This window comes from Salvelinus alpinus, chromosome 27 (genome assembly GCF_045679555.1).
Source record: "Salvelinus alpinus chromosome 27, SLU_Salpinus.1, whole genome shotgun sequence".
Taxonomy (NCBI): Eukaryota; Metazoa; Chordata; class Actinopteri; order Salmoniformes; family Salmonidae; genus Salvelinus; species Salvelinus alpinus.
Window position 1 is genome coordinate 30,578,472 of NC_092112.1, and position 17,843 is coordinate 30,596,314.

The 17,843-nt window shown below is 43.3% G+C and overlaps 1 protein-coding gene across 4 annotated transcripts; it reads right to left on the bottom strand.

The window, feature by feature from the left end:
• Positions 1–17,769, bottom strand: LOC139556351 (dnaJ homolog subfamily C member 5-like). 4 transcript variants are annotated; one of them, XM_071370216.1, is made up of 7 exons: positions 17,435–17,769; positions 9,778–9,926; positions 9,316–9,529; positions 8,285–8,441; positions 6,719–6,954; positions 3,824–3,863; positions 1–2,921 (listed from the first exon to the last, which is right to left on the bottom strand). In XM_071370216.1, exons 2-5 carry the CDS (start codon positions 9,915–9,917, stop codon positions 6,722–6,724), a joined length of 744 nt encoding a protein of 247 aa, XP_071226317.1. In that variant the 5' UTR covers positions 9,918–9,926; positions 17,435–17,769; the 3' UTR covers positions 1–2,921; positions 3,824–3,863; positions 6,719–6,721. The 4 variants fall into 4 exon arrangements, with proteins under 4 accessions (XP_071226317.1, XP_071226320.1, XP_071226319.1 ...); XM_071370219.1 differs by lacking the exon at positions 17,435–17,769 and adding an exon at positions 17,193–17,352; XM_071370218.1 differs by lacking the exon at positions 3,824–3,863.
• Between the last annotated feature and the right edge of the window lie 74 nt (positions 17,770–17,843).

Consider the following 17,843-nt stretch of genomic DNA (forward strand, 5'->3'; position numbering starts at 1 on the left):
TTGTACAAATCCCCCTTCTTTTAATTGTTTCAATTTCATTATATATAAATACACATTTACAGATCATTTTTGTCCATGAAAGACATGGTGAATAATGAATGACATAATGAAAGCATTGACAAAATTACAATCAATCAATCATATTATTAGTGGCCGAGTCCCCATAGTCCCGTGTTCTATAGGGGAGTGACAACATGGGGACAGCCCTGTCCCTACACTCAGAGCAGATATATACTTACTGTCTGCCTGCCTACTACTGTAGACCAGAGCTATGGTGGCCTAGCCAGTTAAGACATAGCCTAGTTCCTCTGTCAACCCGCTGAGACAGCCTAGCTCCTCTGTCAACCCGCTGAGACAGCCTAGCTCATCTGTCAACCCGCTGAGACAGCATAGCTCCTCTGTCAACCCGCTGAGACAGTCTAGCTCTTTTGTCAACCAGCTGAGACAGCCTAGCTCCTCTGTCAACCAGTTAAGACATAGCCTAGCTCCTCTGTCAACCAGTTAAGACATAGCCTAGCTCCTCTGTCAACCAGTTGCCCCTTGGTAAGGACCACGTTGGCTAGTCTAGGGTTCGCTCTTCCCAACTGTCTGTCAACGTGTTTAATTAAAACAGCTCTTTCGGTTTGACATAAAAAAATAAATAAAGGACAATGTACACCATTTAAATGGGGTTGATTCTTAAAACATTTCCCAATCACAGGGATTCTCAAAAAATGTTATTTGCATGTGACACATGTGGTTGTGATTATTATTATTTACAGCAGATAAGGATCACCAGAATAAATATATTCCTCCTCTCTGAGCCCTGGGGCCAGATACTGTACTGTTATGTTTATTATGGTTTGTGAAAACACAACCAACAGTCTGAAGTTTCAGGTGGGTTTTAGCTGTTAACTTACTGATATGAAGAGGTGAGAAAAGGTGCAATAATTCCAGTAACAAAATGATGCTGCTGATAGATCATTTCTATGTAAACACTCAGAAGAGCGCTACAAAATATAAAATGGCTGCTTGACATCATTTGATGACATCATTGTAGTTTAGCTTATCTTCAGGGTTGTTCTTCAGCCAAAACACAAGGTGGTTAACGCCATTTACTAGCCCCTCTTCAGGAAACACAGAATGCCCTTTTCAAATGACAAACCACACAAAAAACTGGGAGGGGGATGAATGACTGACTGACCTCAGCACTACATGAACAAACCAACAACGATTTTGTACAATGCTACACACACACCTGGGACTGACTAACTCTCAATGACAATATGACATTCATTCACTTCACTGCTTTCACTATTCTGATTACACAACATTGAGAAACCCCTGACTCTGCACCCCCAGGGTTATAAAGAGAGCTGTACTTAAGTACAGATAAACTGCTGGTTGGGTGATCTGTACAGATCCTAACCCTGCTGTCGGACATTGTATCATCTCATCACTGAGACTAGTAGTCGTGCCTCTTCAGCCCATAAAACAATAAATATGGCAATCAATCCACCAAAACCCCATGGAAAACAGCCTGGTGTGTTACTTCTTAAAAGTCAAATCAACATATGAAAAGTCTAAAATATTCAGTGATGGGATATCTCTGTAGGCAGTACAGCGAACAAAGTAGTCATCTAGGATGTGGCATAGCATGGTCTTAGTGGCTAGGTCAAACAGACACCCACAGTACATACCCACTCCCCTGTATCTCCATGTTACATCAGACTATGAGGAGAATGCAAAGCAAAACCACCATTTGAGATGGGAAAAGTTTGATAAGTCGTTTGGTTGCAGTTAGCTAGCTGTAGTCAGTAGTCAGTTCCACCCAAAACAGAGTGCATTGTGCTGACTGTTGGTTTCAGTAAGCACTTGGCTGGACCCATGTTAGCCAACAGTCCATTGGAAATGATCATTTACCCACTTCACAGGTTTCAAAAGTGCATAGTAGACCCAAATGCATACATACACCTCAATTAAACAATCCTCTCAGGTTGGCTCTAGTGGCATGAGGAGAAACGTCTCTTTGGGAGCTGACTGTTGAACACATGGAGTGAGTGGCATATAGATTGGCTTTGGTCAAACTAACATAATTGTGACAGTTAGCAATTAAATTAAGCAATCAACAAATTTTTCTTGTTTTATCCACCCGACATTTTCACTGTTCTTGAATGTCTACTGTATCCAGCCCCACTCTTGGGTCTCTTTCAGGTGGCGGTGGAGAGGAGACCCCTGGTTGTGTGGCATACTGTAGGAGCACCTGCAGCTGGCGGTATCGCTGGCAGTGGTGGGGTGGTGGCTGTAGTACAGGGGTGTGGATGTATGGGGTATGTATTTGCCAGTGCTGTACAATAGGGGCATGCAGTTCAAATGAAGCACATGCAAACTGTTTGGGAGCCTTTACTTCCTCTGATCCATGCTTTAGTCTCTGGGGAGGTGGAATGTTTGGCTCAGGCCATTTAAAACTCAGACTGAACTTAAAAAGAGAGTCTCCAATCCCACAGCGTTCTAACAGAGACAAGAGAGAGAAAGGGGGGGATAGATGAGGGAGGATAGAAACAGAGGGATAGAGTGTTCCAATCCTCAGTTTGGTGGATAGATAGACACATATATCATGTCATAAGGAGTCCTGGTCTCTTGGCAGCCTGCCGCTCGTGTCCATTAAGTTAGATCTGTACCACAGTATGGGGGGGTTGACTGGCTGGCTGGTTGACTGGCACTAGTGACGGTTGGCCTGGCTGGCTGCTGGGGGCTCCAGTGTGGGGACCTCAGGGGCCTGGCCGTTCCCACCATAGGGGAGGGCTCCAGCGGGTAGATGGGGCTGGGAGGGAAGGGTCACTGCTGGGGCTTGGAGGTGGGCTGGCTGGCTGCAGGCTGGGAGGTCTCTGGAACCTCGATGGAGATGGAATGTGGCTGGATCACAATAGGGGCACGAGGACCTGCAGGAAGACATTGAACTGTGTCAGACTCACTGGGGAAAATAATAACCCTCAATAGAGAAAAGTTAGCCAAGTGTCCCATGCCATAACGAGTAGGTAAAGGACTAGGCTACATATAGGCTATGTGCTCTATGAATAAATGTAGCTTCTGCATTCTCTATGGTTTGTATGATACTAAAGGTCAAATTCTGAAGTCAAATGAAGAACTAACAGGCATGTACAGACAGGTAACAATGATCCCAATGCATTTCACACGTCAATGGCAATGACTTTGTAAACATCAGATAACATTTCAGGGTTCTGTAGATATAGACTAATGATGACCTGATAACAATGAGGAAGACAATGCGGAAACATCCCAATAGGAACATCTGTCCAGGTTGAGGTTCATGAACACAGTACAAGCCAAAAGCCTGTAACTACAGTAAAAAAAAATCTAAAAAAATAAAGCAGCCAGGCTGAGGCTACAAGTGCAAAGTCTGGCTACCAGGTACACACAGGGTATTTACAAGCTGGAAGCATGACAGTCTACACAACATCTCTGTAAACCCTGTTGACAGGAAGCTTCCAACTCTCATCTAGCTTTGTTGCAATAAATCCTGTTATCAAAAATTTCCAGCAAGTAATAGCCTGTTGTCTCAACTAGAAGCAATTCACATGGGAATGTATTAGCAGGAGGCATGACCTAAAGTTGGGCCCTTGCTTAACTGTTCTCAGGTGTAACCGGTCCTGAAATATTGAAAACTCCACGAGGGTCATGTTCAGTAGGTGAAAAACGTTTTGAAACAAGGATGTGCTACCTGAGCATGTCCAGTAAGGATACAGATTTTTGTTTTCCGTCGCAAAACATTTTGCTACGGTGTACCCTACTGAACATGACCAAGTGTGTACCATGAACCTACCTGCCCTCCCCTGGCGATGCTCATCCACACTGTCACTTTCCTTATAGGGGACATCATCCATATGCAGCATAGAGGAAGAGCACAGAGCACTGCTTAGAAAGCACTTGTACTATTAGTTAGGCTACTACCCCTACTATATCAGATTACAATATAATGATAGTAATAATATAGGATTATCTCAACATCATTATATAGCCATAGTCTCTTGAAGCTTCCAGCTATCACTTTGGTAATGCTAAAGAGAGAATCATAGACTGACATGTCAGCAGGCATCATGGTGTTGAACAAACAGAGCACCAACAGAGAGGATGGTGCTGAGGAAGTAGGTATGAGGTGAGATGACAAACACATATGGCCGGATGTGACAGGACAGCAGTGGCTCGTCTTAGGGGTATTGGTCTCCCACTGCACACCACACACACCTGTCCCTACCACTGTCACAGGTGACATTAGAACATGTCCCCACGAACAAACTTTCAAAAGGCATCCTAATACTGTGTATATCATGGAATATTCCAGACTATATTGGAGAATTAGTATATTCCAGACTATGTAGGATCTGACTATGATGCTCTGTCTTTCATGGAAAACACTTACTCAAAGTTTCTAATGCTTCTTTCAAACTGGATGCATGTTCTGGAACATGTTTGATTTTGCACAGGCTTCATTCCTTTCACTCTGTCATTTAGGTTAGTATTGTGGAGTAACTACAATGTTGTTGATCCATCCTCAGTTTTCTCCTATCACAGCCATTAACTATTTTAAAATCACCATTGGCCGCATGGTGAAATCCCTGAGCAGTTTCCTTCCTCTCTGGCAACTGAGTTAGGAAATACATCTGTATCTTTGTAGTGACTGGGTGTATTGATACACCATCCAAAGCATAACTGATAACTTCACTATGCTCAAAGGGATATTCAGGGTCTGCTTTTTATTTTTTTTACCCATCTCCCAATAGGTGCCCTCCTTTGCAAGGCTTTGGAAACCCTCCCTGATCTTTGTGGTTGAAATTGTGCTTGAAATGTACTTCTCGACTGAGGGACCTTACAGATAATTGTATGTGTGTGGTACAGAGATGGGGTAGTCATAAAATTATGTTAACCACTACCATTGCACACAGAGTCCATGCAACTTAAGCACATTTTCACTCCTGTACTTATTTAGGCTTGCCATAAAAGGGGTTGAATACTGATTTACTCTACACATTTCAGTTTTTCATTCATTTGTAAAAAACTAAATTCCACTGACATTATGGGGTATTGTGTCTAGATCAGTGACACAATCTCAAATTAATCAATTTTAAATTCAGGCTGTAAACACAAAAAAAATGGAAAATGTCAAGGGGTATAAGTACTTTCTAAAGGTAATGTACCTCTACAAAAGGCCCCAGAGGGGTCAAAGGGTTGTGTTAGCATGACAAACGGACTGTGCTTTTAGCACATATCAACAGGCTAGGTTTTCAACAAACCAGCCTGACATTATATTGATGTTTTTAATATGAATAGACGGCTACTGTTTATTGAAGGCATCTAATGTCTTGTGGGTTGAGTGAGTACTTGGCTGCTGTGGGGCCCTGTTTTGTCTTGTGAAGTTCACTTGTTACGTCCAATTAAAACGCCTAAAGCCGGTAGTACACTACACAAGTCGGGCACCGATTTAGCTGTTCCAGATACATTTTTGAGATTGGAGACAAAATCCTCATTGTTGCCTACTCGGGGCACGCGGCTGTCACCGACGCTCGTTTAATGTGAGCGGGTCAGAGATGCAATCTGAGAGCTACCGATCTCGTCTTGGAGCAGCCCCAGACATCTCAATATTTTCAAACATGTTGAATTCTGGCACAAAATCTGCAATGCTTTTGTAGTGTGAAATGTGCAACGACAAGTTTTGAGACCGGTGATCAGCAAAAGCCAATGAGCGCTCGCCAAAGAAACCAGTGAGATGATGACATTGTTTCGCGTCACCCAGAAGTTGTAGACTCTTTCGAGCAGGAGCCATGACTACTAGGATGCGTTTGTACTTGCCTTAATAAACCAAAGCGTCAACTCGTTTCAGCTCTGAAGTTCACAAGCAATAGAAATTTCAACTCTGTTTGTCATGCGTCAATGTCTGACAGAAAACGTTTATGAGACTGCTTTGAGCCACAGCTCGTTCTAGCTACATTAACAATCTAATCACATCATTGTTTTCGCGAGACTACGTGGTGGTATGGAGAATCCTCACGACGAAGTGAAGACTCTTGTAGTGTGTGACCCCCTTGTCTGTACCAGATGGTTTATTGTGCGCACCACCATGTTGGCAAGACAAGAAACTACAGGAAAGACGTTTGTTTAACATGAGAGGCTCAGCGATGTTAGGATTTTGAAAGTCGTAGTGTACACCCGGCATAAGCGTCTCTGTGGTCTTACTGGTAAAGTAACGGTATACTGGGCATAGATTAGGCTAATTAACAAAGAGATTACATCCACTTTATCATCAAGGCAGCAAATAGTTACTACAGATACATTCACGATGGACCAAACACTGACAAAATGCTTAGTGATCAATTAACTGAAATGATTGTTATCGAGTTGCTCCATCTGTAGCAAAATTAGGTCCACTACATTATATACACACAAGGCAAGCTCATACATGCAGCCATGCTCAAAACATTCGGAAGCAACAGCCATGACATCATGCAACTCAACACTGACAGGCAAACAGAATGGATGGTTAGTGAGTCAGTCGAAAAAACAGCTGAACATAGTACAAAGGCACCATGTGTCACTATGAGCAAACACAGTCTGGTGAAACGGGTTGGTCTGGGGCGTGGCAACGTGCACAGGAAGCGGGACGGATGAACACGATGCAGCTGGGTTGAGTACAGCAAGTACATCAGGGAGACGGGGGGCTTACGAGTCATTTAGACTCCGGCAACGTTTCGCCTGGGTTCTCAGCAGCCACTGGCCTGGTCGGGTAGTCAACCACTGGATTGGCAGGGTCTAGGCTGTTGGCAGGGTCTAGGCAGTTGGCAGGGCCTAGGCTGATGGCAGGGCCTAGGCTGATGGCAGGGCCTAGGCTGATGCTTTCAGCCCCAGGACTCGATACAGCTATAGGTACAGGTATGGGCTGCACAATGATTACCGTGTCACCTGGTGGATCAAAACACAAACGTACAGAAACACCTCTCTGTCAGAATGAGATAAACCAGGCCTGCTCATTGGGCCAGAGTATACTGATATGTTATCCCCACACCCATACTGCCCTCGTGCTGTTAGCTTGTCATGTTTGGTTTGGAGTTCCTGTTTTTGTGTGATACGGTGAGGAGATTATTCATATCATCTAGGTATTCGCCTGAACATGTTGTGAATATCTCTGAAACCAATAGCAAAACAAATTGCATCGTCATTTAGCCTATAACGCCTTATACTGAAAGTCCAAATGGTGTGACAGTCACTTGGGCTAAGGGTCGTGACTATGGGGTCACCATGGTCACTGATCACTCCTCAGAACAGAAAACAACGCAATTAGGAGTCTAGTCCTTGGGACTGTTTTCTATTGAGTGAAATGCTGTGTAAAGAGGCAACATGAGTGAAGGAGCTGAGAGTCCTGTCCTCAGACCAACCAGTTAAGGACATGACACAAGAGGCTGAGAGAATCCTCTGAGATCTGACAGGATTACATGCATCTTCCTCATCTCGCTCCTGTCCCAGCCCCTGTCCCTTTTCTGACCTGTACTGGGGACCACTGATGGGAGAGGGTGAAACAAAGAGCTTCTTGGTGGGCTTGAAATGTTAGAAGAAAAGAAACACTGTTGACATCGCTACCTGTTAATGTTGACATGTTATTGCACACTGTTCTGACACTACATCCATAGCTTTTACACATCCAAAAATACCAAACAACAACATGATATGAACCAGCAGTCTCTCATTCAGAGTACGAGTAAGCTATAAATACCTGCACATCAAGGTAATCTAAGGGCTAACCTGCAGCCTCTACCTCCTGGGCAGGACCAGGTTCTGTAGACCCAGAGTCCTGCCTAGCTGGACTAGACACTGGTGCCCCCCCCCTCCTCCTCCATTCCCTCATCCCTTCCTCCCCATCCCTGTTTGGCTGCTCTGGCCCCAACTGTGCTCTGCTGTTTCCCTGCCTCTCCTCCCTCTTCTTTCCCCCTCTGAAAGGAAGTGACAGCGTTAAGTCAGGCTGAAAAACCGACATCTGCGGGGCGGCCTGTCGCTGAGGTAGTGTGTAGGGACACCAGGACCCAGGAGAAGGGCCAACACAGAAGGATTGGGGGGCACACTGTATTTATCCTGTTACCCTCCTCATGAGCTCTATCCCACCTATAATAGTCTATACTATACAATAGAAAAATGGCTATGTGCACTAGCATACTTAGTTTATTACCCAATTCCAAACAGTCCCCAGCCTACTTACTAGCGCCCCAAACATCCCCGTCCCCTCCCAGCGTGGTCTCACCTCTGTCCGTCTCAGCTTTGATCTGGGCCTCCAAGTCCTCTGGGTCCACGTACTGGTAGTGATCATCCTCCTCCGGCGGCTTGCACTTCCCACAGCAGAAACAGCAGCAGCAACAGCAGCAGCAGCAGGAGAAGACGGTGCAGCACACGGCCATGGACTGCAGCACAAGGGCATAACACAAACACACAGCATTATCAGTATGGAGCTTCTCCCGATCACATATACCCAGCCGGGACAGTCACCCGCTGTCTTCCTGCTCGCAGGAGAACTTATGTCTAGCCTCAGATCTACAGGGTGATCCAGTGAGAGAAGCTAGGGGATATTAACAGCAGAGACAGTGTAATACATGTGGATGCTCTCAATAATCCTATTGTACCGAGCATTTCTAGGGTATACATAAGTGGAGCGGTTTTGTTTCTCCCTGAAATGTTCCTTTGCTTTGTAGTTTTCTTTGTAGGTGAAAGCAGAGTGAGGTTTGTGAGACAGTCAGTGGATCTTCATCACTGCATCTAGACCTCTCTACTTACTCTACTCAGCATCAAAGGCCACACATCTCAGAGTGACTGAGCACAACTACCCAGAACACATTTCTAAATAAAGACTGCTTTGCACCTGGAGCCATCTGTCTGTCAGAAACAGAAAAACACAGTACACTGACAGGTTCAGAGGGAGGTAACTATGAGACTTGTTAAAGCAATTATACACAAATACTTATATACTGTCAATGTACTCCCAACAGGGATTACAGTAGGGTGTCTAATGCATGGAGAAGACAGTACTAGACAGTGAATTATATCCATAACAATGTCTAATAAAATCCCAGCAGCTTAGTGTGATGAGTGTGTGAGTGATGTGGCTGTGAAAGAAGTCCAGTCAGTATGTCATCACTGAGACAGTCAGCTGGGAGAGTGGGGCTACTCACCCCCACTGTCGAAGGTTACAGCATTACTGACTACACCCCGGATAACCTAATATATTACCCTGTTAGACTAAAGGTGGTTTGGGGGGTTATGAGGTACTCTCTCTCTCACCTTAAACCACCACTTGGACATGAGGAAGTAGTATTTGACGCTCTCCTCTCCAAACTGCTCGGACACATAGAGGCCCATGGAGCCGTACTCGTCGTAGATCCTCCTCTTGCCGTCATCGTTCAGGATGGAGTTGGCGTTGTTGATCTCTTTAAACTTATCTGCAGCCTCCGGGTTGTCTGGGTTCTTGTCTGGGTGGTACTTCAATGCTAGTTTCCTGTAAATAGAAGGATGAATTAACAAATGGATGGATGGATGAATAAATTAATCTCACTCCACACCACCACATACAAATATCACGAAACTCTAAATCCTATAAAGAGCTTATACCTCATTAAAAGTAATTGTTCTGTGTCTGATGGACCAACTCCTGAATAAAGCTGATCATTAACTTGCTCCGGGGAAATGGAGAAACAGGCTTACAGGTTATGTGGCTATAACGACCAGAGACAAGCTGAGTGTTACCTGTAGGCTCTCTTGACGTCCTCAGCGGAAGATCCTTTCTCCAGGCCGAGCACCTTGTACAAGCTCTCCCCTGTGGTGGACATCTTCCTCTGGGGGCCTGGCCGGTTTGGCTCAGTTGCGCCTGTGCCTGTCGTGGCCATGGCTGAAGTCTGCCAAGATACACAGTCACACAGGAGGTTAGCAGTAACTCACACACACACAAAAAGTGTGGAACTAAGTAGGTTGTCACTGTAGCAACAGAGACATACACCCTGCAGTATTTACCTGACCTGTTCTTAAATCTTGACATTATTTGTCCAAGGAGTAACTACATGTGTGTGTGTACTGTCTGTAGCCATAATCATCACAGTATTATAGCCTGGTAGACAGACACAGATGTTGTCACATTGCTTAGCCTAGAACACCATAGGGAACTGGAACAGCTCTGCCTAGAATATCCCATCTCATAAACCCAATGTCAATACAAGGATACTAAAAAAAGTATGAACCAGCAAAACACAAGGATATAGCATTCAGCACTGGCTGGGTTTGTGTTTTAACAATTTCTGCACAGATATGTAAGAACTGGGCCTATACACAACCCTTACAGATCCTTTTAAACCACAATACACTTAGCGCTGCGCAGATTCATTTTGGATTAAGCTCCAAGACTGTGTGTAGTGAAGTAGCATGTGTTAAACATGAATAATGCATCACAACTGTGGAACCTCCATCTGAAATCCCTGTGATTAAAACAAAGCAGAAGGCCAGCAGTGAGACTCCAACGCTCCACACAGCCCCACATTCTGCTGAACAGGACAATAGCCCTGCTGTGGCGCACACACACACACCACACCACACTCAGCCACGCACACTGTGACTACTGGTGACTAGTAATGCCCTGAGCAGGCCTGAGCTAAAGGCGATTACATTTTGCTGATCTCGCACAGATTACTCACACAAGTCAACACAGGCCAATCCTAGACTGGCCCGGCGAGACGGGCCTGAACAGCCAGCACCGCACAGAGACAGGCTTAGGAGGCTTGGCTGGTAAGGAACCTGTAGTCTACAGGTTGTTGCAAGGGGGAACAGTAAATGGTTGCAAAAGGCTACAAGCAGTAGCAGACTAGCAGTAAACTACACTACCTGCCCATTTCCCGTTGATTCCCTTCAGGCTGGTGTTGTCCCAACACTGAAAAGGTGGTCTCTGTAATTACCTTTGTCTTACATTGGAACTGGTCAGTCTCCAAGTCAAGGATTTATATCTGCTTAACAACCACCAAACTTTACTCACACGCTTCCAAAGCTTGGACAAGCAGAAACATTTAGCCAGCAAAGCTTGTGTTCCACCATGAATTACCTCTGCTATCCGGCCTGTCTGTCGGCCATTCACTAAAGCCCCAGTTCCAATGTTCCACTGGCTCAGGCCCAGCCTCAATTCTAATCAGTTAAAATAAAATAACTTGTGAATAGTCTGTAGAGAAAAGGGACTTAACAATTACAGGGCTAAATGGGGTAAAGAGAGACAGCAAAACAAGGCATCCGGCATTTTAGATAGGACCTACCTAGGCCTAAGCTGATTGTTTCCTGTGCAATGCAGTAAGATAAATAACTTTCTGAAGTGGCATACTGTCATCTCCTTTGTTTCATTACACAATGCCAGAGCATGGGGCATTCATTATCAGACCCATTATCTCTGCCTTGTCAGTGACAGTGACGATTGATTTGTTGACCAAGCTTGTACTCTGATCACTTCACCTTCTTGCTGACAGTGTTTTCTCATCAACGCACAGTGTCTTAGAGTTGTGCCAAGCCTCTCCCATGGGCCCAGAAACCTGTGAGGGGCCCAGCCCAGGGACACTGCGTAAGCACAGTGGGCTGAGAGAGCGGAAAAAATCCATTAATATCTCTTAGGGCAGGGGTTCCCAAACTTTTTCCACTCGGGCCACACTTCCAGCATTGGGGAACACCACCCCGCGAGCGCGCCACGTCTATTTCTATTGGTACAAGCACTATTCATGACACAAACTGTTCACACCCCTCTTATTGGTGGAGAGAGTTTCACATGTTTAAAGCTAATTTCCTGCAATTCCACACATTTTGTCATGGGGTGCAATGAAAATGTTGCAGTTTAAAGCAATTTTTCTTGCAATTCTATACATTTTGCCATGTTTAATGTGTATTCATGTGATATTAGAGTGACAATATACAACAACATCTATGGGCAAAAAAAAACGAAATAAAAAAATGGACTAGTTGATCTGGATATTTCTGACATAAGGTATACAATGGCTAACATGACAAGAGGAACTGATGATGCACTACCCAATTTAGAAATTGCACCTTGTGCCTTCTACTATTACGACTTTCAAGAGTAAGTTTAAAGCCGGACTGAGTTCCTTAAAAAAAAATATATAATAATAATAATGACAAGGGCCTCACAGTTTGGGAACCACTGTCCTAGGGGAGAAAAACTGAAGGCACCTTTTCAATAACACACAGATCCCTTGATTCCTGGAAGAGAAGTGACATGATGTGTGTTTGTTATGATTATGCTTCGGTTATGGTCATTACACTGTTTCTGGGTTATAAAATGTAGGCCAGCAAGTAAGGCCAAGTGGTTTTTCCCTGTGTGTTCCACACCGGCACACGTCAAACATTGTGACACAGAGTAAAATGTGTGCATCCAGGTAGGTTTGGATGGTATCGAGATTTCCATATGGTCTTCTCTCGTACCGGGATTTACTGTATTACCGGCATAGCACACAAGGGGGCACTAAAAATGCATAAAAAGCCCATTGGGCCTCTATTACCAGAATGCTAACAGAATTAGCAAAAACGAATAGTGAAATCAGACGCTGTTAGCTAAAAGCTAACGAGAAAAAAAGAGAGAAAAAACGAATTGCAAAGATAAGCAAATCAAGCTCAAAGTTATACAAGCATCGCTAGTAACTGGAATGGAAGGAAGAGCAGCATGTGTACATGGAGCAGACAGGAGAAGAAAGAAGGAGAAAGAAAAAAACACTAGTAGGAGGCACAGGGGAAAAAAGCAGTTGTACAGATAACTCATCCAGAGTTTTTTTACTTCTGGCAGAAAGCCATTTTATGATATATGATGGCAAACATTTACTAGTGAATTGCATACGAGTGTAACTTCATCACCTTGTGCGCCGCAAAACAGAAACTCGTCAATAGATCTAGAACGCTATGGAATCACCAGCTCGCTTTCTCCTGTTGTGCTGTTTACAAACACGTGACTGGCTCAACTGTTCTGGAGAACTATGGTAAGCTTCATAATTTAAAATAATGTGACAGGTGAAATAAAGAACGCAATCTGCTTTATCTCCTAAGGTATTGCACAAGTTGACTGCGGGTAATAACTTAAAAGTAGCTACAAATATTTAAATTAAGTGAAAAACTTCAAATAAATAGTTTTGACAGTATTGAAAAACAATCCTGTGGCTTTTCCAAATAAAACGGTATACCGCAAGAGGCTTCTGTGGGTTAGCAAGAGTAGACATGACCCCGCGCCTGTCAAAGCCACCACTTGACACCCCGGAAAAGACTGCAGCCCGGGAGCATTTCTAGCTTGGGTGTGAAACGGTCTGTACACAGGCTCTGACAAGTGCTACCTAATAGGCTAGTCCATCACACAGGCTCTGACAAGCTTTACCTAGTCGGCTAGTCCCTGGCCTGGCTACACCATCTCTTCTCTTACCTAGCTGAGACTGAGCCAAAGGAACCCCTGGCTAAGATGATACACAGGCAAGGCCTGGTGCGTGAGTTGGTCTTCATACTCAACATGTCATCAGGGTTCATGACCCCTGACAGGTCACTCCTGATGTGGAACTTTCTCACACTAATATGCAAAAATCCCATAGGCATAATGCCTAAATAAGGACAAAGACTGGATTAATGGAAGAAGAGTGCTTTATCTAGGCCTAAGTAACTATTTAAATTGGCCCTACTTGCTAAATATATCAACAAGTCAGAGATGGAAAGATCAAACAAATTTGAAGAACAGCCACTGTGATCATGTGACAGCCAAATTATCTTAATGTGAAAGAGAAAACACAGAGAGGCAGCAGCACTCAAGCAGCCTACTGTCAGTGCTGGGCTTAATCAAGGGTCTTTTGCATTCTTTTGCAATCCTCTTGTTTCTCACAGAAGGCTATTTTTTTGTTGCCTTTTCAAGTGATTCAAGAGCCGGATGTTGTTCTTACAGAACTTTCATAAACATCCCAGGGATGAGAGCTGCTTCAGGACATTTAAAAACAACTACTTCCGTACCTTGTCAATGGAAAATGATCATATCTGATTTTATTTGCCACCATAAACTTTAACAACAGCAACCTCTGATTTAAGGTTGAAACCTGAGATATATCAAATAAAATACAAGTCTCTAGGCATAAAACATTGCTACAATGTTAAACATGCTTCAGTGGGGGGTAAGGACAACTCAATGACCAAGACAAGTAGTAGGACAGACTGGCATTTCAACATCTAACCTGCACCTCTGCTCATAACCAGAGTATAAACTAGGCCTAACTGACCCAAAAACTGGAACTGGGCTTGACTAACTTTTTTTGCCACTTGTCCTTTGGACTTGTAAAACAGATCTTTTTTTCCCCAATTGTCCCCCAAAAATTATATAATTGTATGGTGCAAGGAACCACTTATTTTACTATTGCGAAAAATACAAAAATGTAGGCTACACTCTTCCTATTGGCTTCTTTGCATATTCAAACCGGTATTAAAATATTCACTGCCTCTTAAGGCTCTCCTGGAGGATGGTTGGCCACCCTTTCAATATTACAACTAAATACGTTTGTAATCTTGTATGTCTACCATTCAAAACAGACTCCGGGACGACAGATCCAAAATTCATACAACCACCGCACATAAACACATTCAAAAAAGCAATGAGGCTGATGCAACAGATCAGAACATATATCATAAAATGTTGATAAAGTTGTATTTCTTCATATTATATGTTCAACAATGCGCACACGGTTCCTGGCTATTGTCGAACGTTCCAAATTCTATTAGGGGAAACATCACTCAAAAGCGCACAGCAATCGCGAGCGGTTTAACGTGATAGAGTAGCCCAAAGTCCGGCAGATGGCGATATTGAGTTAATCTTAACGTCCAAACGCATTGTATGCAGCTGGCAATGGCAATACACTCATATCCCCGGTGGAACGGTTCATACCTAAAACATTCTCCATTCCGGCTGCAAAAGCTTCGATTTCCTCAAATGTATTCAATGCGCGAAGGCGTGAAAAAAAACTGCAGAAATATGCGTACTTTCCTTATGAAACAATCAGGTTGCAGCAGTAGGTTGTTGCAACAGTCTGCTGAATGCGGGGCGCAATAACAGGAAGTAGCATTCCTAGGCATGATTAGACACTCGCATGGTGGTAAAAAATGGTGTTTCAAAAAAAAAAGGCATATTTTTCCTGTTTTTCCCCCCGCGTTCTCGCCATTAAATAAAGTTGAGGAAATCGAAACCTTTGCAGCCTGAAATTAGTATGTTTTAGGCACAAACCAGTCCACGGGGGATACAAGTGTATTGAAGGTTGCACACAGTACAATGCGTTTGGACGGTAAAATGAACTCTCAATATCGCCATCTGACGACCTTTGGGCTAGTGACGGAGATTAAAATATACATTTGAAATGAAGAATGGGAAATCTAAAGATGCATCAACTAGCATGGTTTACTGATAGACTAGGGTTATGTATTTGGCTGCTGGACAATAAAATAACGTTGATTTAAAAACCAACAGAACATGAGAAATATGCTAGTTTCAATGGCATATTAAGTGTTAATAAAATAATTCCTTCAACATTTCTATGGACATATTTGGCTAGGCTACTTTGAAACAAGGTAAGACATGCTTTAGAAAACAACAAAAAAGTATAGGTTTTAAACAATTAGGTTTGTGGTTAAATAGTTTTAAAATGCTGACCGCCTCTGCTCAAATTCAAAGTGGGTGATGTGCGGTGCGTTTACTGGCATTTCGCCTCTATATATGTCATTAAAAGTCTCATTAAAGTTTGGCTACATTTTCTGGCGCTTCATGTCAGCATTGGTTTGGACATGAGGCTGTAGCCAATATGCATAGGCTATCACCTACACCAGGATTTCCCAAACTCGGTCCTGCCCCCCCGTTTGTATTTATGTACATGAAAAATAGATTCATATTATTCCAATGTTGCCCTCTGATCGGTGTAATTGTTTGATATTGTAATGTGTGATTATTTTTTTACTTGTCCAATTGAACAATTTTAATCTATATTCTTGTCGGATGGACAAGAGGACCAGCTTTAATGTCGAGCCCTGTGGGGATTTGTGTAATTGCTGGCTGCTACAAATACTTGATGCAAAATTATTGACATAATCCATGACTAATCTGTAAAATACCACACCAGGATTTTGCTATGACACCTCACATTTGACCTCACAACAGCTGGGCCAAAATGGATTTGAAAGACTGACATCATGGCGGTAAAATATCTACATTAACCATTACCAACCTATACTAGTTATGTTGACAAAAGGCAAAACAAGAACCGTTTGAGCCATCTATTCTGTGACAGGAGATTGAAGAAACACACAGTATCTACGTGTTGCTATGACACACATGGCAGTGAGGGCTGGCAAGGGTGTGATCAAAATAAGAGACAAAACATTATGCAATAGCTAGCTCACACAAGATGAAACCCGATAGCTGTAGCTACAGATTAGCGATTGCGATAGAATAATCCATGCAATCATAATTGTTTCGTTTTTATATAGTAAGGAAGGTAGGGTTTTTATAGTCGGTTGGGTGTCTTGTAACCACTGCTGTGTCCTTGTCTTTATAACGTTATATTGTCCATTCCATGGTCATTGCACAACCATAATCCCTTGTTAATCTCCACATGGATAATTACTTTCCATTTTTACATCGTCTTTTCCCCATGCAAGAAGAATCTAACGTTGGCTAACTAGCTACATCTGCAGTGCTAGGTAGCAAGCTACAGTAACGTTAACTAGTAACGACATTGTAATTATCTTTGCACCTAGCTATGTGGCGTTTGCGCGAGTTATGCATATGTGAATTAGCTAGCTAGTTTTTAAAATAACCCAGGCACTGGCCAAAATGTTTTACTAACTAAACTAGCTGTCAATCAATGTTGTCAATAACATTTGGGGAGCGGCAATTGTACCGTTGTACCGCTATTAGTCAACTATCTAAAAAATATGAACGCTTATTGTAAGGTTATTGGTTAGTAATGAGAAGCTGGTGGATATCAACTGATACTTCAAAATGTGTTTCAACTGCAAAAGTCGACGGGCTGCTCAACTGACTGTCACGAACGCTAATTTAGCCAACTAGCTACGCTGAGTCAGAATTAGTTATCCATGGATTTTCACTCTAATAATGTTACCTGAAACAAGCGTGCGTCCAAACAATGTATTTAACCAACCCAATATCAATCTGAAACCGCATGCCAGAGTAGTTCGTTGCGTTAGGCTGTAACGTTACACAATGTCAATGGGATTCTGGACTGTCCTCGCGACCAGACCCCACACTTGCTCGCTGGCTCAGTAGCTAGCCAAAACCGACTAGTGTAGCTTGAAAAATCAGCTCCCGTGGCTCAGGTCAGGGCGACTTTACGACGTATCTTACCTTGTGCAAATTGGAAGAGGTATATTTCGCTGTGGCATAGAGGCATCCACTTTGTATGTCAAGATTGCCAGACAGTGTCAATGTATCCGCCCCTCCTAAAAATGCTAGCTACTATCGTTTCAGTACCATTAGCCACAGTAGACAAGGGACGTCTGATTGGTTGAAGCCCTCGTCTCAGAAGCAATGAAACAGCGTCGTCATATCCTTACACAAATTTGGCGCTTGTGAAATTCACGTAAAAAAAGTTTTTTTTCTACCTACTGTAATTCTGTGTTCTATGAAAACTATAAAAATGTAACCAACGATGATTGAGCCTGGTTTGTTGGTCGGTCTCATGTTGGACCACCACTATTGTGCTGCCATCTAGTGTTTGAAGACAACTGGGTAGAAGTCCTAGGTAGAACCACAT

What these genes read in the sequence shown, in the direction of transcription:
- LOC139556351 (XM_071370218.1), bottom strand. Translation starts at nt 9,917, where the DNA reads ATGGCCACGACAGGCACAGGCGCAACTGAGCCAAACCGGCCAGGCCCC. An exon ending in GACGTCAAGAGAGCCTACAG is followed by an intron (nt 9,530 to 9,777) that starts GTAACACTCAGC and finishes TTCTATTTACAG; the next exon opens with GAAACTAGCATTGAAGTACC. An exon ending in CAAAGCTGAGACGGACAGAG is followed by an intron (nt 6,955 to 8,284) that starts GTGAGACCACGC and finishes TTGATCCACCAG; the next exon opens with GTGACACGGTAATCATTGTG.